General features: G+C 61.7%; 3 protein-coding genes across 3 annotated transcripts in view; 2 read left to right on the top strand and 1 right to left on the bottom strand.

The window, feature by feature from the left end:
• Arhgap35 (Rho GTPase activating protein 35) overlaps positions 1-5,933 on the top strand; it is an 81,097-nt gene extending 75,164 nt beyond the window's left edge. Inside the window, exons 4-7 of the mRNA XM_090322696.1 lie at positions 505-582; positions 1,574-1,705; positions 4,178-4,283; positions 4,896-5,933. Coding sequence (XP_090178822.1) covers positions 505-582; positions 1,574-1,705; positions 4,178-4,283; positions 4,896-5,253 — 674 coding nt within the window. The 3' untranslated portion in view covers positions 5,254-5,933. The remainder of the gene's footprint in view (positions 1-504; positions 583-1,573; positions 1,706-4,177; positions 4,284-4,895) is intronic.
• Positions 5,934-12,492: 6,559 nt separating this feature from the next.
• On the top strand, positions 12,493-19,438 carry Npas1 (neuronal PAS domain protein 1). The gene is made up of 11 exons (XM_090322508.1): positions 12,493-12,591; positions 12,764-13,124; positions 14,760-14,833; positions 15,262-15,351; positions 15,980-16,139; positions 16,549-16,670; positions 16,875-17,032; positions 17,600-17,706; positions 18,142-18,289; positions 18,708-18,805; positions 18,918-19,438. The coding sequence occupies exons 1-11, from the start codon at positions 12,493-12,495 to the stop codon at positions 19,361-19,363; spliced, it is 1,863 nt and encodes a 620-aa protein (XP_090178634.1). The 3' UTR covers positions 19,364-19,438.
• Positions 19,439-19,529: 91 nt separating this feature from the next.
• On the bottom strand, positions 19,530-21,667 carry Tmem160 (transmembrane protein 160). The gene is made up of 3 exons (XM_090321999.1): positions 21,418-21,667; positions 20,006-20,098; positions 19,530-19,855 (listed from the first exon to the last, which is right to left on the bottom strand). Exons 1-3 carry the CDS (start codon positions 21,623-21,625, stop codon positions 19,590-19,592), a joined length of 567 nt encoding a protein of 188 aa, XP_090178125.1. The 5' UTR covers positions 21,626-21,667; the 3' UTR covers positions 19,530-19,589.
• Between the last annotated feature and the right edge of the window lie 1,190 nt (positions 21,668-22,857).

Raw genomic sequence — 22,857 nt, 5'->3', positions numbered from 1 at the left:
CTACTGCTTAAGCCTCGGCTCCCACTTCCCATTTTCTGGTAGTTAACTAGAGATGTTTATTTCTAGATAAATCTCACAGACTTGTCTCTGTCAGAGCTAGCTACGGACTACCATTTTCAGATCCCAGCCTCCTCCTAAATAGGATTGTAGAGGAAGCTACCAGTGCCCAGCCTTGTGTAGCTTTTTATGTGTCTGCTGGTCCTGGGCTTGAGCTCAGGGCCTGAGCACTGTCCTCGGACTTTCTCAAGGCTAGAGCTCTACCACTTGAGCCTCAGCACCACTTCTGGCTTTTTTTTATGTATATGGTTCCGAGGAATCCAACCTGGGTCTTCGAGCATGCTAGGCAAGCACTCTACCACTGGGCCAAACTCCCGGCCTGGCTTGGCATTAATGTCATTTTTATGGAAAAGCAAGTGACAGACGAAGCATCCTGGGAGAATGCTCGCCTCGCAGTGCCCCGTCCTGATGTCCAGTTCTCAGGACCCGCTCTGTTCTCCTCCTCAGGACTGAGCACAGAAGGCATCTACCGGGTCAGCGGGAACAAGTCAGAGATGGAGAGTCTGCAGAGACAGTTTGACCAAGGTAAGGCCAGAGCCAGTGGAGCTGATGCCACAGCCAGACAGCCGGGTGGGAGTCCTGTCACCCACAGATCCAGAGCCAAGCAGAGAGAGGCTGGCAACCCCTCCCTGCCTTCCCTGGAAGGGGTCAGCTAGGCAGGCACAGTTAGGAGTGGAGATGGTTTGCTTTGCAGACCCAGGGAGTGCCATCCATCATAGCTCCCCTCCCCACAATGCCCTCCTACCAGAGCCGCCCAGGACTGAGCTTGGGCAGCCCCTCTCCCCATCCCCTGGGGCCTCTGCAAACAGAGGGAGGGAGGCAGGTGGGGCAGAGGCCTGAGAGGCACCTCCAGAGCTTGCAACCTCCGTCAGGCTTAGCTAGCCCATGGAAGCTAGCAAGGCTGGAGCCTACTTTGGGGGTACACTGGACAGGCATACATTGCCTCACAGACTGTCGGGATGCCTGTGAGACTTTCCCTAGGTGACTTTGTCACACCAAGGCAGCCTGCTCCTGTGTCATCTGTGGTGTCTCTTTTCTCACACAGTCCACCGTGGGGCTAAACGGGGTCCCTGGAGTGGACCCTGTCATGGTCATTGGTCAGCAGTTTCTGCAGAATCAGGAATGTAGCAAGGCTAAGAGGAAGTGAGAAGAAAGGTGGCAGTGCCATGGCCAGGAGGCCAGAGGGAGGAAGGTGAATGGTTTCTCCCACCGACAGGACATGGACAGGGATGAGGGCAGCGTGTAGTGGCTGGGCTCGTTTCCTGTGAGACCGTGGGAAGCAAGCCGGCCTTTTAGGAAAGCTCCTTTGCTGGCTGGCAGGAAAGCAAGTTAGGAAAAGGTTGCCATGTATCAGAGCCACAGGGAACGTGACCCCTGAAAGTCTAGTAACGGCACCACGGATGCCACTTCCTGTAGTGCACTCCCACCCTAAGGCCAGCCCTGGGCAGTGCCCACTCCTTAAACTTGGTCTGGCTTCTCCAAGCTTTCTGTGTTCCTGTGGTTTGCTCCCTTTCAGACCACAACCTGGACTTGGCAGAGAAAGACTTCACCGTGAACACTGTGGCGGGGGCCATGAAGAGCTTCTTCTCAGAGCTGCCGGATCCCCTGGTGCCGTACAGCATGCAGATCGACCTGGTGGAGGCGCACAGTGAGTACGGGCAGTGGCGGCGGCAGTAGTGGCGGTGACCATAGGGACTGGGTGTGTCGCACACGGGGCTTCAGTCGGGAGCAGGAGTGTGTTCTACTTCCGGGACTCGCAGAAGCGGGCCCCAGACTTGCTGTCACTTGAGACATGCCTCAAGCTCTAATTATTGTGGGTCTCACCCCTTTTCAGGCTGGCCTTGAGCAGTGATCCTTCTGTCCTCCGCCTCTGTCCACAGTCAGGCTAGCTGATCACAGGTGTGAGCCACAGGTGTGATTGCTGGTGCTTAGCTTGCCAGGATTTTTTACACCTGCCTTTTGAAGCCAGGAGCTAAGGTTTGTTGGGAGCTGCGACAGTGTGGCTTCTCCTCCAAACCCACCATCCACAGGTGGATGCTGTCCCACTCCACTCTGTAGCCCCTGCTCTCAGCCCAAGCTTGCTCCGGGGTAGGTATCAGGAGGGAAGGTTTGCAGCAGGCACACTTGGTTCAACAGTGGGCCTGCGGGAGGCTCCATTCCTCTTGACCTGGCGCCATCTAGAGGCTGGTGGAAGCCAGGCACCCAGCCACACGCCATTGTTTCTGTTGGACCAGCTGACGCAGCACCTTTTTGTTTGGAGAAGGGCAGGAGAGGGGTGCAGTGATAGGGGACCCGCTGCCCTTCCTACAGTGCTTCCGCAGCAGCTAGCACTCTCAGGAGGCGGCTGCCTGGTGCCACCGCAGCAGCCTGGGAAGGGCGGAGGCCAGTTGCTTCCTCTCCCATTGTGTGCTCGCGTGCTAGGGGCTTCCCACTGGGCAGTGCAGAGCCAGCAAACTCAGCCAGGCCAGGGGCTGCCTTGCCTTGTGGTAGCAAGGACCAGGCTGCCTGGGTTTCCATGGCAACGCCAACTGGACCCACTCTCCCTTTACCTGAGAGTCTCTGTGCTTGTGTGTAAGGCTTGGATCTCATTGGAGTCGCCTCCCCAACAGCTGTCAAGGTCATTATCTTACTGTTCTGCAAGTGCCACAAGTTCACAATACGGAACATGGTTCAGAACAAGTGGCAGCGGTGGCCAGTGGTCTGCGGGCCCCATGCCTCCTTCCACCCACACCGCCGTCATGGCCCCTGGTTTGGTTAGCCACTGCAGGTCATACCCCACCTGCCTGTCACCTGCCACTCTGATGGCCAGTATATCAGCAGGATTCTAGCACTGAGGTTGAAGCAGGGTGGTGGCATCCCTGCCCCATACATGCGTGGGAAGTCACCTGTGTGTGAAATCCCCTGCCTCAGGTGTGCAGAACCCGCATCCAGCCCCAGGACAGCGGGAATAAGAGAGGGGGCCTGGCAGGCAGCTGCGGGGCTGGCCGGAGTTCGGGTGATGGTTGGGACGACTTTGCTGCTGCCCTCCACACACCTTGCATGCTGCGGGTGGGGCGGCCACAGCCTGGACGGTTTCCTGCAAATGGGTGAACGGTAATCAGAGCAGGCTCCGCAAGGGACCGCCACGAGGAAGAAAGCCAGGAAACGCCCATCCTTGCTGTTTGTCCGAGAGGAAGGGGAGGGCGCCTGCAGACAGCAGCCTGGCCACCCTGTTTCCTGCCTCTGGGAAGAGGCCGAGCCCCAGCTTGTGTGTGTGTGTGAGGGTGCTGCCCCCACCAGCCCTGATGAAAGCAAAGGCCGGTGCCCACCGGGATCAGGAGAGCACAGCAGAAGGGCTGCGGAGATCGTGAGCCCCAGAGCACGTCCTGGCTCAGCGGAGGCTGCAGCTCACCTCGGCTACCATGTCTGCCCCTGCCCATGGCAACGATGCTGACCCGGGGGTTCCTGGGCCCAGGCCCACGTGGCTTCCCTCCCTGCTATCACCCCAAGTTTGTCACCTGCTGCAGGGTGGTGACTAGGAGACCACAGCCCCCTTCCTGGCACGTGGCTGAGGCATGTGCTTGCCTGTGTCCGTGGAGCTCCTGCGCCGTGTCTCCTGGGAAGGACGCAGCCGTGGTGCGGCGGTGGCGGCAGCACGTGGACAGCAGCACTCACCATCTGGTTAGGAAGCCAGCTCCACACGGGATGCCTGTCTCCACAGGCAACCGGAGGAACGAGCAATGTTCTTTACGGTGGAGTCCCTGGCTGTGGGGGGCCAGGACACCCAGACACAGGCCTGGCCTTCAGCAGAGGTTTGGTGGCTCATGGTTCAAAGCCAGACCAGGCATGGAAGTCCCTGTGAGACTCATCTCCAATTAACAGAAAACTAGAAGTGGTGCTGTGGCTCAAGGTGGTAGAGTGCTAGCCTTGAGCTGAAGAGCTCAGGGACAGCACCCAGGCCCCGAGTTCAAGCTCCATGACCAACACACATGAAAAAAATCAAAACCAAAAGATTAATTTTGATATGTACCAAATTATCTTCGGTAGTACTGAGGTTTGAACTTGATCTCCCACTTGACAGGCCGGTGATCTACCAGTTGAGACATGCCCCTGCCCAGTCTTTGCTTTTTTCTCTCTTCAGAAATCAATGACCGGGAACAGAAGTTACATGCCCTCAAGGAGGTGTTAAAGAAATTCCCCAAAGAAAACCATGAAGTCTTCAAATACGTCATCTCACACCTGAACAAGTAGGTTCCAGAGCTTTCTGCTCATTACGCCTCCCCTGAGAATTGACAGTCCAGGTCCCCGGCTGGCAAGCCTCCATCCCCAGCTCCAGGGGGCCTGTACCATCCCAGCTGAGCCAGCACATGCTCATGCCTGTCCTCCTAGCTGCTCAGGAGGCTCAGAACTGGAGGATCACAGTTCAAAGCTAGCTGGGCATCAAAGTCTGTAAGATTCTTAATTTCAGTTAACTAGCCTGAGTTCAAGCCCTGATGCACACACACGCACACACGCACACACGCGTGCACACACACACCCCAGCTGACCATGCTGTCTCCAGAAATCTGCCTGCAAGCAGAAGTCCTCAGCGCTTCCCTGACACCTGCCTCTCCTGCACCCTGATCCCCAAAGGGTGAGCAGGAGAAGGGGAAGTCTTAGCTGAGGGACTGCCTCAGTGGTACCAGGAAGACAGGTCACCAGCTGTACACATCATCTGCAGCCGGCATGGTGGCACAGTAGCTGGTCTGGTGGCAGGGTGAGGTGGTAGGGCACAGCTGCCCCGTGAGGCTTGCCACGGGGAGCAGGAAAAGGGGGTACAGTGGGGGTGGGGCTCAGACGTGTGCTGCTGTCGCCTGCAGGGTCAGCCACAACAACAAGGTGAACCTCATGACCAGTGAGAACCTGTCCATTTGCTTCTGGCCCACCTTGATGCGGCCCGACTTCGCCACGATGGACGCGCTCACCGCCACGCGCACCTACCAGACAATCATCGAACTCTTCATCCAGCAGTGCCCCTTCTTCTTCTACAATCGGCCCATCAGCGAGCCCCCGGGCGCTGTGCCCAGCTCCCCCTCAGCCATGGCTGCCACGGTCCCCTTCCTCACCTCCACACCGGTGCCCAGTCAGCCGTCCCCACCCCAGTCGCCTCCACCCACGCCCCAGTCCCCTCTGCAGCCACTGCTCCCGTCCCAGCTTCAGGCCGAGCACACGCTGTGAGCCACCTCTCGGGGTGGCAGGAGAGCCCGTCGGTGTTGGCATTTGGCCTTGAAGATCCCACTCCCCCACACCTCGGCCAGGGTCGCCGCAGGCTGGCAGGCTGGGCTGCCGGCCTGGCCCCTGGCCTGGGACCACCGGAGGACTGGACTGGTCAGGCAGCAGCCCCGTGGCCCGCTGTGGGCACGCACGGCCTCGGCCCCCTGCATGTACAGCCCGCCATTGGAACGGCACGGCCTGCGCCCAGGGCCCCGAGGGCCACGCCCTGCCGCCACCGCCACCGCCGCGCAGTGCGGTGAGGCTCCCCAAGGTACAGGGCGGGGCAGGCGGGCGCCTCGCCGTGCGCCTCTCCAGGAACACTGAGGGGCTGTGGGACACCCGCCCGGAAGTAGGAAGAAAACTACAGACCTCAAGATCCCCGCTACGCCTCTGCTGTGCAGGAGGCCCACGGCCGCGCCCCCGACGGCCGGGCGCCCACGGACGTGGAGAGCCTGCGTCGCGCATGCGCCCCCGGCGGGACGTGGCAGGGGCCTCTGGGTGACAGGTGCCTGTCGCTGCCGCCCCGCCCGTTCCACCTCCCCAGCCCCAGCCCCCCGGCCACGGCCTCCGCAGCCCGGAGCCCGACACTAAGGTACCCTGGCGTCCAGGTCTTGACGTTGCACTTTAGAAGCAGCACGCGCGGCCCCGGCGGGCGGAGGCGCCCCGGCCCGGCCCCGGCCCCGGCCCGGCCTGTCCCTGCGCGAGCTGGCGTCGCCATCGTCCTGACAGGACAAGGTGCTTGAAACACTAAGCCACCCTGCAAGTCTGTCCCCCTCCCGACCCGAGGTACAGTGTGTTCACGTGCGTGTTTCCCCGCGGGCCGCAGAGCCGGGCCCGGCCTCTGCTTCCCCGGCCGCCCGGCCGCCTCCCCCGGAGCCCCCGGAACGCAGCGGCGGTGAGGACCGTGGCCTGGGCACCCGTGGCCCGTGGTGTGGGGTCCTCGCACGCAGCGCGGGCCCGGCCTAAGTTATTGTTTGCATTGCCAGTCAAGTCCCCTGTGTACACGGAAAGGAAATGTCGGGGTTCATGGGAATAAAAGTCGTTTGAAGATCTGGAACCGCGCTGCGGCCTGTTTTTCTGGTACTTGTGTTTTCATGTTATGTTGAATTCAACATTTTGAGTTTCCTGAGAAAACAACACTAATGATAGTGAAACGTGTTCATAGTCTGGCTGTGTGCCCAAAACTCTGTTTCACAGCAAAAGTGGAGAACTGTATGTAAAGAAAGCAAAACCATGACTTCTTGTGTCCTAGGAGCTTTCACCGAGAGCTCTTCTAGTTGGTGTTAGAAATGTTGGCTTCGTTTCCAGACTTCTCTTTATGTTCGCACGAGGGGCGGTTCGAGGCTCCTGCCTGATTAGAGCATGGTCAGCCCTCCAGGCTGAGGCATCTCTCACCGAGGTGTTTTTGTTTGGTTTTGTTTTTTAAAATCATGTATTTGCTATAAAGTATTGTACTTGTGTCAATGGGAATGGTGTAAAAAAACAGAAAAGGCCTTATGTGACATGTATTATAGTTAATAAATCAATCTTGTAAAAAACAAATGCAACCAGGCCTGAGCAAGATGAGGAGATGAAGAGACTGTCCCTGGGAGCCAGGGGGGGCTGCCCCCCCAGTGGTCACCCCGCCAACCTCCAAGGACCACCGCCTCAGACAGCCCCCCCCCAGCAAGGTCTCCACCACTGGCGTGTCTCATTCACCCTCTGCTCATGATTCAGGCTGCCCTGTTCCCCGCTCACCCAGCACCCCAACATCCTCTGCAAGCATAGTCCTGTGGCCTTTGCCCCTTTTCTCGCTCAGGCCCTCATTCAAGCTCACCACATGCCAACCATCCCCACCCGCTCCATCTACAGCAAGAGCAGAAACTCTAGGATGCCTCCTCCCCGAGGGGGCCCCCACCAATCAGTCTCAGCTGGATAGGTATTCGTTTGTTCCAGGCTATCCACCTGGAACGCAGGGGTCCACTTGTCCTCACCCCACCTCTGCTATTCTCCTCCCATCCAACTCCCAAGCATCAACCAAAATCACTTGGAGGGTGTTTGGCGTCCCTACCCTCTCCCACTCCTGTCTGGTGTCTTCATATTTCTATCGGCCAAAAATGTCTCCTTCCCGGGCCTCAGCTCAGCCCAGCAGACACTAGCTGCTGCAAAGCCTGGAGCTCCTCACTTCTGCTTTTCTGTGGGGTGTTGGGGGGCTCCATGAAACCCACAAATAATGCTTCAGTTCACATCCTACCATGCTCGTGTGTCAGAAAGGCGGACAAGCCTTTTGCTAGCTCTTGATGTGTCACGGCCACCGTGATGCCACCTCAGCAGCTTGTGGGGGGCAGGCCTGTGGCTTCCCAGGACCCACCCTCCCTGATCCTCGGCCAGAGCCCAATAACGAGAGCCCAGTCCGCCCTAGGCCCTGGGCCGCATGGAGAATGTGCCGGCTGCCGTTTTGCCTTTGCCCAGCAGCTCCATCTGTAAGCAGACCACCGCAGGGACCACACTTCGCCCCACCTGCCTGTGATTCTCCACTTGGGAACACCAGTGTGATACCACAGCCAGAGACAGACCTGTGGGATGTACCTCTAATCTCACCTCTCTACACTCGGGCCATCTTGGACTAATCTCACCTGGACATGCACCCAGCAGCCTCTCATCCCCTCTCCTTTCCCCACTTATTAGGGAGTTTGGAGGAACTGAGTCAGGCCAGGCCAGGCAGAGCCAACCAGGGCCCTGCCAACCTTTCGGGAAGCCTTGCCTAGCCCCTGACTTCTAACCGCCCCAGGCTAGTGCTGCCCCTTGGGCAAGGCCTCCTTCCCCCCCAACCCCTCCCTTCTGCTTCTCCTGGGGTTCACCCCCCCAATCCACATCCCCTGGATTTGACTTTTCCAAAAGCTTGGATATTTGGTGGTAGAGCACTCGTGAAGCAGATACAAGGAAAGCCCCGTTTCCAGCTCCAGCCCCGCAAAGAAAGTAAGAATAAAAGCTTGTCAAAGCTCTGTCAGCTCATTCTCTGGTGTGCCACCTCATTCGGACTGCAAACACCCAGGCACAGGTTTCATAAGCATTTCTCTGTGCCAGGCTAGAGATCACAGCCATGGACAACTGAGAAACCCATCTAGGGCTGACACCCCCCTGTGCCATGTGAGAAACCACAGCAAGCAAGCATTCATGCCAGGTGGGATGAGTGGAGAAGGAGGCAGCAGGGAGCAGGCTCTCTCCAGTCTTCAAAGAACCTGACTTCAGAGCAGCAGGGACCAGGAAGACACCACCACACTTAAAGAGCCTGAACACACACACACACACACACACACACACACACACACACACACACACACACACACACACACACCTGTATCCAGCAGTGTGTGCCTGTAATCCTAGCTAACAGAGATAAATGTGGAGCTAAAAGGACTGTGGCTCAAGATTTGCTCAGGGGCCAGGAGTTTGGCCTAGTGGTAGAGTGCTTGCCTAACATGCACAAATCCCTGGGTTCGATTTGATTCCTCAGTATCACATACACAGAAAAAGCCAGACGTGCTGTGGCTCAAGTGGTAGCGCTCTAGCCTTGAGAAAGCCCAAGGACAGTAACCAGGTCCTGAGTTCAAGCCTCAGACTGGCAAAAGGAAAAAATTAGCTCAAAACCCTATCTGAAGCCAGGCACTGGTGGTTCACACCTGTCATCCTAGCTACTCAGGAGGCTGAGGTCTGAGGATCACGGTTCAGAGCCAGCCCAGGCAGGAAAATCTGAGACTCTTATCTCCAATTAATCACCAGAAAAAACAAAAGTGGAACTGTGATAGAGTGTTAGTCTGGAGTGAAAAAGCTCGGAGACTGAGCCCAGGCCCTGAGTTCAAACCCCCATGACCTACAAAAACAAAACAAAACCCCATCTGAAAAACTAAAAGCAAAAGGATTGGGGGCGTGGCTCAAGTGGCAGCGCATCTGCCCAGCCTGCTTACACTTCCCCAGGGTCAATCCCTAGGACCCTGTCAATACCAGTAAAGTGCAAAAGCCACACATAACATGTTGAATAAAAACGAGCTAGGAAGCTGGGCGAGGGGGCTCCAGCCTGTAATCCTAGCTACTCAGGAGATCTGAGGATCGCAGTTCGAAGCCAGCTGGGACATTAAAGACGATGAGACTCTTATCTCCAATTAACCACCAGAAAACCGGAAGTGGGGTGGTGGCTCAGGGGGTAGTATGGCAGCCTTGAGCTGAAGAGCTCAGGGACAGTGCCCAGGCCCAGAGTTCAAGTCCCATGACTGACAATAAAAAGGAAAGAAAAATGAGCCAGGAACAATGTATATGGGGTGGGTGGGAGCAAGAGGAGAAATGAACGGACCTGAGGGAGGGAGGAGGAGGAGCAGGACAGTGGGGATGGAGCCAACAGGTGGCTTCTGGAAATCTTGGAAGCCCAGAGGACAGAGTTTGCTGAAGGTCATGTGAGGCTGAGCGAACCCCACTCCTGACTCAGGTTGGCATGACATCAGCCCCCCCCCAGCCTCAGCTGGTGGAGACTGGAGAATGTGCTGCACTTCCCCAGAAGGCCATGAGGGGGCAGCAGAGCATCACCCCTGGGTAAGGAGGGAGCCGGGAGGGAGCAGGGAAGGGGGCGGGGACAGAGGCTGGGTGGATTTGTGAAGAAAGCAAAATTGGGCCTGGGAGGGCCCGGATCATGGCCTAGTCCTGGGGCTGGAACTCAGGCCTGGGCACCGACCCTGAGTTTCTTTTGCTCAAGGCTAGCACTCTACCACTTGAGCAATGCCACTTCCAGCTTTTTTCTGTGTATGTGGTACTGAAGCATCGAACCCAGGGCTTCATGCCTGCTAGGCAAGCACTCTACCATTGAGCCACATTCCCAGCCCTCAGGATCACAGTTTGAAGGCAAGTGGGGGGAAAAAGAAGTCTGTGAGACTCTTATCCCCAATTATCAAATATCCAATCATCTCCTTGAGTGAAAAAGCTGAGGGACAGCACCCGGGCCCCAAATTCAAGCCCCACTACGGGTGTGTGCGCATGTGTTCGTGTGTGGGGGTGCATGCACCCCCACACACACACTTCATCCTCCAGGCAGTGGTTCTCAGGACAGAGGCAGGGACAAAGCTTGAATCCCTCTGGTGACACCCATGCCTTGGGGATGAGCAGAAAAATATCAGCTGGGACACCATCACCACCCGACTCTGTGGCCTCTCAGAATTCAGTTTCCTCACCGAAAAATGGATCCAAAGTAGAGTCCCATTCGAGGTGGGCATGGCTCACACCTGTAATTCCAGCAATGTAGGAGGCCTAGGTAGCAGGATTATCATTCAAGACCAGCCCTAGGGAGGAAAAAAAAAAAAGCGAATGCAAAAGTGCAGGGAAATGTGGCTCGAGTAGTAGAGCACCTAAGTAGCAAGACACTAATTCAAATCCCAGTACAGCCAAGACAGGCAGCCAGCCAGACAGACAGGGAAAGAGGAGAGAGCTCACACCTTGCTATGGAAAATAAGCACTTCCTGTTATTGCTATATGCTCCTGAGCCAGCAAAACTGCGTGACTCAGTTTCTCCACCTGTCTACCTGGAGATGCTGCCCACGCTCTCTGGAACCCTACCTCCTTCTCCAGACCTCCATCCTCCTTTTGTCCCCCTCCCCACTTTGGAGTCTCCTAGGGACGCCCATCTGCACGCCAGGCAGCCAAGGTGGGGCTGCGACGCCTCTGAAGGCTGGGGTTTCAGGGTCAAGACCCAGGCCCTGGTCTCTGCAGATCCGTGGAGAGCTGCCCTGGGCTGGAGGCGGAGGGAAGGCTGGGGGGCCAGGCCCCAGCTTTGTGGGGGAAGTTCTCCCCTGGAATGGGAGGCAGGGACGTCTGAGTGCTCTCCCTGTGGAAGCGGGGGTGCTGGGGGCGGAGGGGGCGCCGGGCCTCCGGGGGTGAGGGTCCCACTCGGAGCCCGCACACCGCGCCGGGCCTCCTGCGCCCGCAGCTGGGAGAGGCGCGCGGGGGGCGGGGCCGGGCCGGTGGGCGGGGCTCCCTCGGGCCCCGCCCCGCCGCTGCCGCTGTCCGAGGTCTCCAAGTCTGCGAGGCTGCCCAGGGCGCCCGGAGCCCCAGCCTCGCGCCCCGCTCGCCCCAGGGGCTATGGAGAAACCCCTCGGCGCCTCCTGGCCGGCCCCACGCCGCGCCCCGAGTCCGCTCCGCCACCAGGTAACGAGGTCGGCGGGTCGGCGGGTCGGCGGGAAGGGGACCCCAGGATGTTTGGCAAGAAGGGAAGGAGGCACTGGTGGGTCCCCTAGAGATCGACGGCAGAGACCCAGCGTCCCGGGGATCAGGGCTCCCGGGCGCCGGTGCCCGGGGCCGGGAAAGGGGTACGTGACTGTTTGGGTCCTGGGGAGACAGAGGGACTGGGAACACGGACTCCGGGGTCTGGGCATCTGGACACCTGGCCAGGGACGCCCCCCGGGCGGCCTGGGTCCTGGGGCAGGGGCTCCCGGGTCGCCTGACCCTGGGAGAGGGGAGACCGAGGCGAGCCCGCCCCTGGGCCCGGGGGATCTGAAACGTGGACGTCTGGGTCCCAAGTGTCAGGTCCATCCCGGGGCGCCCCCGGCTGCAGAGGGGCTCCCACGCCGAGGGCGTCACGGAGGAAGTTTCCATGGCAGAGGTCTGGCACCACCCCGAGGGTCTGGGGTGTTCCCCGGGTGGGACCTGGGGAGTCCCCGTCCTGTTCCCCCTTCCCATCTTCTTAGCCCAGCTTGGGAAGCAGGGGTACCACCGGCTTGGGGCGTCGGACGCTGGGGTGGGCCGGGGAGGTGAACACCTGGGCGGGAGGCCGGGCCGGCGCGGCGCGCGCCCCGGCTGGGCTTGGGCATGCTCGGCACGCAGCGCGGGCCGGTCCGATCCGTATGCGCGCCGCGTGCGCCCATTGGTATGCGGGAGCCGGCCCGGCGCGGGGGAGGCGGGCGCGCTGGCGGGCGGCGCGGGGGAGGCGGCGGGGCACGTCCTCACCCTCACCCGGAGCGCCAGCCCCGGCGCCCAACGCCGGTTTCCACACCCGGGCCTCTAGGAAAAGGAAACTGAGGCACCTTCCGACCCAGCACCGGGCCCAGACCTGAGTTTCCCTGGATGTTTTGTTTTTTCCCCTCTAGAACCCTGACAACCGCCTCTGATTCTCTGCCACGGCAGGAGAAGCAAGTCTCTGAACCCGCCTGAACCCCAGCCCCCCAGCCCCCCAGCCCCGCGGACATGGCGACCCCCTACCCCGGGAGCAGCGGCGGCGCAGAGGTCAAGTGCGGGGGAGGCGGAGGCGCCGGCGTCCCGTGGGACTTTCTGCCGGGGCTGATGGTCAAGGCCCCGCCCCGCCCCTGGTGAGCAAAGCCCCGCCCCCAGGACACGCCCCCGGCGTCGACCACGCCCCCGCCAGCCGGGCCAGACCCGCCCCGCGTGGCCCCGCCCCTCCACCTGAGGCCCCGCCCCTCCACCTGTGGCCCCGCCCCGGCAATTGGTCCACTCGCAGAGTTCCCAGACCCGGCAAGGAGGGCTCCCCCGCCCCGGGCGCAGAGCCCAGCGCCTGCACCCCGGCCTCGCCTTCCCGCGCGCCCCGCCGTCCCCCGTGACGCCTCTTCCGCGCCGTCCGCCCAGCCTGCAGGCGCAGCGCAAGGAAAAGTCCCGCAACGCGGCGCGCTCCCGGCGCGGGAAGGAGAACCTGGAGTTCTTCGAGCTGGCCCGGCTGCTGCCGCTGCCGGGCGCCATCTCCGGCCAGCTGGACAAGGCGTCGGTCGTGCGCCTCAGCGTCAGTTTCCTCCGCCTGCGCCGCTTCGCCGCGCTCGGGGCGCCACCCTGGGGGCTGCGGGCCGTGGGGCCGCCCGCCGGCCTGGGTGAGTGCGGCGCGCGTGCGCGGGGCCCCCGGGGCCCGGGTGACGCCGGGGGCTCGGGCCAGAGCGGGCGCAGGCGGCCGGGCCGCTGCTCCCCGCCCGCCGGCGCCCCGCGGGCGCGCGGAGCTGCGCCAGCCCCCGCCCGGCGTCCCCGCTCCACGGGATCGGGGCCCGCCTGGGCAGGGAAGTCTGGGAGACTCTTACCTCCGTCCCATGGACGACCGAAAGCAAAAGGCCAGAGTGGAGCTGTGGCTCAAGTGGTGGGATGTCAGCCTTCAAAACCCCAGGACGGGGAACTAGGAGGGAAGGAAGGAGGGAGGGAGGGAGGGTCACGCGATGCGGTCCGCGCAGACCGCGGAGGAAGCGGGGTGCTCCCCCTCGTTGCCGGCCGTGCCCCGGGTGGGGGGGAGCGGCCCCCCGGGAATGCGGTGTCCGTCGGGGACGGGAGGAGCCCCAGGTCCCCTGCCCCGCGCGTGGGAAGAGCATTGATGAAGCTCGCAATAAATCACCATGTAAACGGAAGCCAGCGCCCGCGGTCCTTAGGGCTTGATGGCGAGCGCGCGCGGGGCGAGCGGGCCCAGTCCTCGAGGGCCTCCGTACGAGGCCCTCGCACCCTCCTTCTCGGACTTCCGCCCCCCACCCCCCCCCCCGGCCCTACGCGGATCCCGCCGGCTTCCTCAGGGCCCAGGCCTCAGATGCAAAGGCCCTGGGGCAGCCCGGGGAGACCGCAGCCTGGAGACCCCACGGGGCCTCGAGCGGGGGGTGGGCTCGTGGGGGGACCCGGGGTGTCGCGGGCACCTCCCTTGCCCAGTGAAAGGGAGCAGGCCGAGGCTGGGGGTCCCTCCCTCACCGCACCCCACCCCCATGCGCACCCCGTTAATGCTGCTAATTGCAGCCGCTCTGCCTGACCCGGGCTGATCCTGTGAGAGGGAAAATGAAGGAATGAGCAGAAATGACAGGGAAAATTGCCACAATTAGCGGCCGCATTGTTCCGTCTGTCACCAGGCTGCCTGCGCGGCATCTGGGGGAGGGGTCTCCGCCCGCCCCTCCCCCGCAGCCACTGCTCCGGGATCCGCCAGCACGCCTCCCACGGGAAACTGAGGCACGGGGAGAGCCCTGCAGGAAGCCGCTGCCCAGAGCCCGTCATCGGGGGCTCTGCCCCCGTTCTGTCCTTCCCGACCTGGTGTGCTTAGCTGGCGCTCCACCACTTGAGTCAGGCCTGCCGTGCAGCTTTTCCCCCCACCCCCCGCTCGCGGGAGGTGGAGTCTCAGAGACGCTGCTGCCCAGGCTGGCTTTGAACTGCGAGCCTCCGGGTCGCAGCCCGGCCATGGTGGCGGTGGCTCCGGGACTGTCCGGACTGGACGTCCAGCCAGGGCTGGCCGCGCCCTGCGGAGCCCGGAGCAGCAGCCAGCCAGCGCAGGGTCGGAGGACCCTGCCCCTGCCCCCGGGCCTCAGCCCCTCCGTCCCCCACCTCACCCCTGCGCCACGCGTCCCCGAGTTTCTGGTGACCACAGTGTCCGGAGGCCACGAGTTCAGATCCCAGTAGCCCCAGAAACAGGAGATGTTCGTAGACGATGTGCCTGGGGGGGTCTGTGCTGGGCAGGAGCTGCAGTGACCCATCCTCCCCTCTGTCCCCAGCCCCAGGCCAGCGCAGAGCCGCCGCGCTCGTCTCCGAGATCTTTGAACAGCACCTGGGGGCGCACATCCTGCAGGTGAGGCTCTGCCCGGCCGGCCCGGCCTCGGCTGCCCTCTGGTGGTCGCGCACGGGAGCGGCCTGTCCTGGGCTGCCTCGCCATGGCCTTCCCGCTGCTCCTGGCTGCCACCTCGTGGCTGTGCCCGGGAAGCGCTTGGGCCGTCAGCCCTCGCTGGCTCCTGGTGGCCACGACTGGGCACCGCCGGGCCTGTCGCGCCCCCTCCCGGCTGCCCCCTCATGGCCACGCCCAGGAACTGCACCACCTCTCTCGCATCAATGCCCCACCAAGCCCACATTGCACCGCATGCTTGTCCTGCCTCTCCTGCCCGGCAGCTGCCTTTTCCAAGAGCCTCAGAAGCCTAGCACCCCCAGATCACCCCGCTGCAGGCGGAGCCCCAATTTCAGAGTCTGTTTTCCCACTGGTCGGCTGCTTTCTCCCGACTCCAGTCCTTGGATGGCTTCGTGTTTGCCTTGAACCAGGATGGAAAATTCCTCTACATCTCAGAAACAGTCTCCATATACCTGGGACTCTCACAGGTAAGGACCCCGAGCGGGCCGCCGCCCTCACTGGGAGGCCTGTGTATATCTCTGATCCTTGTTGACCTCACCATTCCAGCATGGGGGAGAAAAATAAGTAGAGGGACAGAGACAGGACCTGTGGTTCCCAAAGTGTGATCTTGGAACCCCTACATGGCACCCCAGCCCAGCTCATCTTCCTGGAGTAAGAGGTCCATTTGAGCAGAGCCATTGAAAGTCACTTTATCATTTGCACATTCTGGTGACTTGGGAATTCGGTCTTTGTAAGCAGCTTTGAGGATGTTGAGGTCGGAGGAGGGGTAAGGGCAGGGAAACAGCGGAGGAGGAGCTTCGCAGGGCGGGGTAGCCAAGGCGGGCCTTGGAGAGGGGACAGAGTCCAGATCACTGGGGAGGAGGTGGGGACTGGGCGGAGGGACGTGGAGAGAGCAGCCCGGCAGCCCAGAGGGCTTTGGGAGTGAAGACTTCAATGTGTCCAGGGCTTGACAAGCCCTTCTTATTAGAAGCATCCGGGGCAGATGGAGGACCCAGGACCGGGCGGGGGGAGGAGCCGGAGCGCGGGGGGGGGGGGCGAGCGCAGCGGCCCCGCCCTCCCCTCCAGCGGCCCCGCCCTCCCCTCCGCCTCCGCCAGGTGGAGCTGACGGGCAGCAGCGTCTTCGACTACATCCACCCCGGGGACCACTCGGAGGTGCTGGAGCAGCTGGGGCTGCAGGCCCGGAGCCCGGCGCCGCCCACCCCGCCCTCCGCCCCCTCTTCGGCCTCCTCCTCCTCCTCCTCCTCGCCGGAGATCGGTAACACCCCTCTACCCGGGAAGAGCTCCGAGGTGCAGGGGTCTGGGCGGACGCCATGACACCCCAGACCCCGAGCCCTCATCAGCAATGCCCGCCGCTCGGGGGTCGAATCGTGGGGGATCGTGCGTGACTGCTAGGACCCCTGCTAGGATCCCGGAGCTTATGGACTCGGGGCTTCAGTGTCGCAGCTCCCCACGCCCCCGCTCTGCGGGGCCCTGGCCTGGGAAGGAGCCTCAGCCTCCCGGGGTTGGGGGGGGCCGACCGGCCTGTGTCCCCACGAGAGACAGAGACCAGGCGAGGGCGCGCGAGGGGAAGGGCACGAGCGTCCCCCGGGTGTCTCGGGTGGAGGCTCCAGCGGCTCTGAGGGCCGGGGCCCCGCAGGACCCCACAGCGCCCGTCCCTCTGCCAGAGCCCCGCCCCGCCGCCGAGGCCACCCGCCCTCCCGCCCGGGCACAGGAGCGCTCCTTCTTCGTCCGCATGAAGTCCACGCTCACCAAGAGGGGCCTGCACGTGAAGGCCTCGGGGTACAAGGTGGGTGTGAGCCCCGCCTCCCCCGGGGATCTCCGGCCTGCTCCAGCCGGAGCCCCAGGGCCTGCGGGTGACACTGGGGCCTGGATGAGGAGCAATGGCTCCGGCTGGCCCCGCCCACCGCGGCAAGCCCCGCCCACCGGCGCCGCAGTCCCCGCGCTGACCACGCCCCCGCCTCCGCCCCCTCCTCCCCGCCTCCGCCCGCAGGTCATCCATGTGACTGGGCGGCTGCGAGCCCGCGCCCTGGGCCTGGTGGCTCTGGGCCACGCGCTGCCCCCTGCCCCGCTGGCCGAGCTGCCGCTCCACGGACACATGGTGGTCTTCCGCCTCAGCCTGGGCCTCACCATCCTCGCCTGTGAGAGCAGGTAGGGGCTGGGATCGGCTGGGCGGGGGAGACCGGGAGGAGGCGGGGAGTCTGGTCCAGAAACCCCACGGGCCTGGATGGGGCCTGGAAGGGCGGAGGAGGCAGCGCTCGGCCTGGTGGGGATGGAGGCTCCCACAGCGCATTGCTGCCCTCGGCAGAAGGCTAAGGATGAAATCGTTTCTAGGCAGTGGGTCTCGAGTACCTGCAAGGTTGGAGGCAAACCCAGGGAAACACTTGTGGAGACCTCATCTTGACCAATAAAGCTGGGTGTAGAGGAAGCTGCACAGAAGCCCTGATGGGACTGTCGCTCAGGCTGACCTGAGCATAAATGCAAGGCCTATTCAGAAAATAAAGCAAAAAGGGGCTGGGGAGGACGAAAGGGGGGGGTGGAGAGGCCAAGTTCAGGATCCACTCCCAGAATAGAAACTGTCAGGTCCACTTTATAGAGGTAAACCATGGCCCAGGGCACTGCAAAGCAAGGGCTTGGATGCTGGGTGATGAAGCCACCTCTGCTGGTCTCCCCATCTGTGCTCTCCAGCACCTCCTCTCCCCTCTCCGGCATCCCTAGGGTGAGTGACCATATGGACCTGGGTCCCTCCGAGCTGGTGGGCCGCAGCTGCTATCAGTTTGTTCATGGACAGGATGCAACCAGGATTCGCCAAAGCCACCTGGACCGTGAGACACCTCCGTCCCCACCCCTCCTACCACCCTGAGGACTGTACCCTCCCCAGCACTCTGTCCCCCAACCTTCCTCAGGGCTGACTCCAGCTGCTCCTACTGCACCCACAGATCTAGGGGCTGAATTCCACATAGCAGAGCTGCCTGAGCAGTGGCTCAGGACGTGGGGGGCAGAGAGGGGACCATGGGGTCTTTCCTGACTCACCCTGTAAACCCAGGAGGCCCAGATGATGGAGGCGTCTCTGACTCTGGCTCTGTCTCCTTCTCTACTTTTGTCATTCTCCCCTTTCCCTTCCATCTGTTCTCTCTGCTGTCTCCTTGTCCTCTTTCTCTGTCCATCCTTTTTTTCCTCTCCACCTGTTTCTTCCTCCTGCCTCTCTCTCACCCTCACCCACTGCCTCTGGTCTTTGCTTACCCCTGGGCTGGCTGCAGTGCTGGATAAGGGTCAGGTGGTGACCGGTTACTACCGCTGGCTGCAGCGAGCTGGGGGCTTCGTGTGGCTGCAATCTGTGGCCACCGTGGCTGGGAACGGGAAGAGCCCAGGGGAGCACCACGTGCTCTGGGTCAGCCATGTACTCAGGTGAGCACCACGGGCCGCCGGCTGCCTCTCAGGGATCCTGGAGCCGGGGCCCTTCAGGGAAGGGTCTGCAGACACGAAGAGAATAGAGGAAAGCTGGGCATGGTAGTACCTGCCTGTAACTTGCCTATCTAGAGGTACAGACCCTCAGATCCATTGCAGAGGGGGGGATCAGGGGCCGAGGGGTGACACAGTGTTGCTGGCCAGAGGCAGAGAAGAGTCCCTGCAAGGAGGGGCCGTTTGGAGGTGTCTGGGGACCCCAAGCTGCCCTCTTAGGAATCAGCTTAGAATTTGCCGGTCTGCTAACAGGCACACTCCGGGTTTGCTGGGGGGAGGGTACTCATGGGGGGTGAGGAAGGTAGTAATGGTGGGGAGCCCACCCTTGGCATCCCTAACTCTCACCCCATTCTCCTATCCTCAGCCAAGCTGAAGGCGGCCAGACCCCTCTGGATGCCTTCCAGCTCCCCGACGACGGGGTGGCCGGCGAGGACCCGCCCAGCCCGGAGTCAGAGCCCGCAGGTAGGCCACCCGCCCGGCCTGGAAGCCCTGCTGCGCCCTTCGGGACCGGAGCTCGGCTGCCGGCGCGGAGGCGGAGGCGGGGACGGCGGCCTCCATTGCCCTCCTGTTGCAGAGCGGGACCCTCCAGCCAGCGCCAGCGGGAAGCAGGCTGCCCCAGCCCAAGACGAGGCCCCGCAGGCCCGGGGCAGAGGCATCAAAGTGGAGCCGGGCCCCCGGGAAGGGAGGGGCTCGGAGGACAGCGCGGATGAGGAGCCCGCGGCCCCGCCACGGCCCGAGTTCACGTCCGTCATTCGCGCGGGGGTCCCGAAGCTGGGCCCCGTGCGGCCGTGGGGCCTGGCGCCCCCCGGGGACCCCGCGCCTGCCCTCCTCCACGCCGGCTTCCTGTGCACGCCGGGGGCCATCGGCGCCATCCGCTATGGCCCTGCGGAGCTGGGCCTCGTGTACCCTCACCTGCAGAGGCTGGGCCCGGGGCCCGGGCTCCCCGATGCCTTCTACCCCCCCCTCGGCTTGCCGTACCCAGGGCAGGCGGGGTCCAGGGGGCAGCGGAAGGGGGACTGAGGCCCAGGCTTTGGGGGCTGCACCGCACCCCGCCCTGGCTCGCATCTGGCCTGGAAAATTAAACACCTGCTTCTCTCGGGGATGCCCGGGTCCCTGTCTGCCTCTGGGTCACCGCGATCCTCCCTCTCATCCTCCCCTCAAGTACCAGCAAGCACCACCACAACCAGGCGGGCGAAGGCTCAGGTTTTAATGTCCCAGTGCTCCGGCCTGGTCCCCGGCCTGTGGCTTACTCGGGTGGTGGCCGCCCCGCTTCGTCTCGGCCTTCGGTCGTGCTTGTCCCCTCGTCCTCAGGCACCAGCTCCACGTCCAGCTCAAGCTGACCCATGTAGAGGCCCACGGCACAAGCCCAGAGCAGACTGACGGCCAGCACGGCCCCCATGCCTGCCGCGGCGCCCCCCAGCGTCAGCTGCATGGGTCCCCGCAGGGAGGCCAGGCCCACGGCGTAGGAGGCGCTGCCCCACACCACGCACAGGCCACCCAGCAGGAAAAATCCTAGAGGGAGAGGGGGTGCAGTCAGTGGTCACAGGGGAGAGGTGCTATCCAAAGGGGGGGGGAGACTGGAGGTGGAGGGGCAGGGCCATTTGGGGACCAGAATCCCCGCGTCTGGGGTGGGGGGAGACCCCAGAGCCGGTCTGCACTCACCGTAGGCAGCTTCCCGGCCCATGTCACTCTGCATAAAGGAGATGACCCCGACCCCTGAAGCCAAAAGGCCATTGCGGAACCAGGAGAGGAAGGCTGCGGGTAGGAGAATGGACCGCGAGTCAGGCCAAACCCCGCCTGCTCCAGCCCTCCTCCCCACCAACCCAGATCATCCAAGACCCCTGTGTCCCATCCAGTCAAAAGGCGGCCCCCACTCCAGAGCCTCACTCTCCCAGGAAGCCCCCACCTCAGAATCTTCTCTTAGCCTCACTTGATCCCCTCTTCCCCCAAGTTCTGCAATACCAAACAGTTAAAGTGGTCATTGCAGGCAGGTGCTCATGGCTCACACCTGTAATCCTAACCACTCTGAAGACTGAGATCTAAGGAATGGGGTTCAAAGCCCAGGTAGAAAAATCTGTAAGATTTTTTTTTGGGGGGGCCAGTTCTGGGGCTTGAACTCAGGATCTGGGCACTGTCCTTGGGCTTTCCCAAGGCTAGAGCTCTACCACGCAGCCACAGCACCCCTTCCGGCTTTTTCTGTGTGTGTCATACCGAGGAATCCAACCCAGGGCTTCGTGCATGCTAGGCAAGCATTGCACAACCAGGCTATTCTCACAGCCCATGTAAGATTCTTTATCTCCAATTAACTAATAGAAAGCCAGAAGTCTTGGGTGAGGCTAAGAAACAGCATTCAGGTCAAGTCCAAGCACCAGAATTTAAAATTTTTAAAAAAGGTGGTCTTTACAGAACGTGATGGACAGGAGACCTCATGTATGACAGAAGACCTCCTTTGGCCCGCCCCTCATGTAAACCTCTGGGACAAATATCCCCTTCCCACGTGTCCCTCCAGCCCCCCTCCTTCATCTCCCTTCACACGCCACCCTCCCCCAGCAGGGGTGGAGGGTGTCCCAGTGTCCACATCTGCCCCTCGCTCAAGGCCCAGGTGGTGCTAACAGCCGGGTCCCATCACCAGCGCTAAACCAATCCGCTGCAGGCCGTGACGCCTCTCCCGCCAATCAGCAGGCAGCTCTCGTTCTATTGGCTGTGCCCTCCTCCAATCAGGAGCCAGCTCATCAGTGCGGGGAGCCACACGCTCCGCGCCTCAGGAAGCCGGACGGGCCCCTTGGCGCGGGTGCCTCCCTCACTCTCCGCGGCCCCGGGCAGCCTCTCTCCCAGGCAGGCGCAGTCTCATCCAGCCACCCACCCTCAGCCCAACTGCACCCAATTGATCCAGTCCCATCTCCTCCCCGCTAGCCCGCGCGCCCCAGGTGGACGGCCCGCGCCCTTGCAACCCTGCTGAGCCCCAGCCCGGCTGGGAGGTGGCGAGACCAGGGTGCTTGCTCGTCCACGCCCGCCGTCAGGCCACCCCGCCGCCCGCTTTGTCCCCTCCTGGAGACCCCAGTCTCCCCACCGACCTGTCTCATGCGCCTTCCGAAGGAGCCAAGCGTCTGCGCGGTCCAGTTCAGACACTGGGGGTGGCGAAGCCCCGGCCCGGGGGCCATGGCCGGGAGCGAAGGACCCCCGGGCACCTCCGCTCCGGGGCCGCTGAGGTGGCAGCAGCGATCCCCGGAAGCGGAGTCGGGCCAGGCGGGCGGCCCGAACCCACCACCAGCCGCCTCCCATGGTTCGCTCTACGGGCCGCTGCGCAATGTCCCGCCCTACGGGCCATTCATAGGCTGCAGTCCACGTCACTCAGGCTGCCGAGCTCTCCTATTGGTACGTGTCTCCGTCACTAATGCCCGGCAGACATTGCCAATTGGTCAAAATGGCAACGATTCCCACCTTTGTCATCTATGCCGGTAGTATGCGTCCTACCTTGCTCTTGCATCCAGACTACGAATCCCAGAGATCATTGCGGCCGAGAAAGGTTGACCGTCATCAACCCGTAGCGCGATGTCTCCTGGGATTTGTAGTTTATAAAATAACTACTTCCAACGGCCAGATGACTTCAGATTATTAATGTAGAAACTTGCAAAACGTAGTGGAGCCTAGGAAGTCACATCTAAACCTCTCCAAAGAAAGATCACTATTTTCCTGTATTCTTGTCCGGTCTTACTTCTGTGCATACAGATGTAAGACCCTACTTTTGTATTTTTTATTTTTTGTCTGTCATGAGGCTTGAACTCAGGACTTGGGCGCTTGCTATCCCTGAGTTTTTTTTTGGTCGGTGTGGGACTTGAACTCTAGGCCTGGGCACTGTCCCTGAGCTCTTCAGTTCAAAGCCACCGCCCTATCCCTTGAGCCACAATGCCACTTCCGGTTTTCTGGTGTTTAATTGAAGAATCTCACAGTCTTTAGTGCCCAGGCTGGCCTTGAACCTCGATCCTCAGATCTCAGCTTCCTGAGTAGCTAGGATTACATGTGTGAGCCATCGCGTCCAGCTAAGTCCCTGAGCTTTTCTACCACTTGGAACCACAGCCCCACTTCGTGTCTCATGGCCTCTCCTGTCTGGACTGGCTTCTAATCTTTCCTCCTTAGATCTCAGCCTCCCCAGTAGCTGGGATTACGGGAATGAGATACTGGTACCCAACTCCCACACTTTAATTTGAACACTGACCAGTGGCCATTGAATTTTTCTCATATTTCTTTCTTTTAAAAAATGTCTGTTGGAGGTCAAGGAGTTTGGCCTAGTGGTAGAGTGCTTGCCTAGCATGCATGAGGACATATATAGAAAAAAGCTAGAAATGGTGCTGTAGCTCAAGTGGTAGAGCTCTAGCAGAAAAACAAAAACAAAAATGCTACAAAAGCTGGAGGCATGGCTCAAGTGGTAGAGCACTAGCCAAGCAAACAAGGAAAGCCAGCATAAGACCCTGAGTTCAAGCCCTGGCAGTATGTGGGGAGGGGATGGGAAGCAG

The sequence above is a fragment of the Megascapheus bottae genome, chromosome 31, assembly GCF_031878675.1.
Source record: "Megascapheus bottae isolate mThoBot1 chromosome 31, mThoBot2.hap1, whole genome shotgun sequence".
NCBI classification, from domain to species: domain Eukaryota; kingdom Metazoa; phylum Chordata; class Mammalia; order Rodentia; family Geomyidae; genus Megascapheus; species Megascapheus bottae.
Note: the sequence above shows the minus strand (reverse complement) of the source record. Positions and strands in the feature narration are given on the sequence as shown.

What these genes read in the sequence shown, in the direction of transcription:
- Npas1 (XM_090322508.1), top strand. Translation starts at nt 12,493, where the DNA reads ATGGCGACCCCCTACCCCGGGAGCAGCGGCGGCGCAGAGGTCAAGTGC. An exon ending in CTCCTCCTCGCCGGAGATCG is followed by an intron (nt 16,140 to 16,548) that starts GTAACACCCCTC and finishes TCCCTCTGCCAG; the next exon opens with AGCCCCGCCCCGCCGCCGAG. An exon ending in TGAAGGCCTCGGGGTACAAG is followed by an intron (nt 16,671 to 16,874) that starts GTGGGTGTGAGC and finishes CTCCGCCCGCAG; the next exon opens with GTCATCCATGTGACTGGGCG.
- Tmem160 (XM_090321999.1), bottom strand. Translation starts at nt 21,625, where the DNA reads ATGGGAGGCGGCTGGTGGTGGGTTCGGGCCGCCCGCCTGGCCCGACTC. An exon ending in TCGGAAGGCGCATGAGACAG is followed by an intron (nt 20,099 to 21,417) that starts GTCGGTGGGGAG and finishes TCCTACCCGCAG; the next exon opens with CCTTCCTCTCCTGGTTCCGC. An exon ending in GGGCCGGGAAGCTGCCTACG is followed by an intron (nt 19,856 to 20,005) that starts GTGAGTGCAGAC and finishes CTCTCCCTCTAG; the next exon opens with GATTTTTCCTGCTGGGTGGC.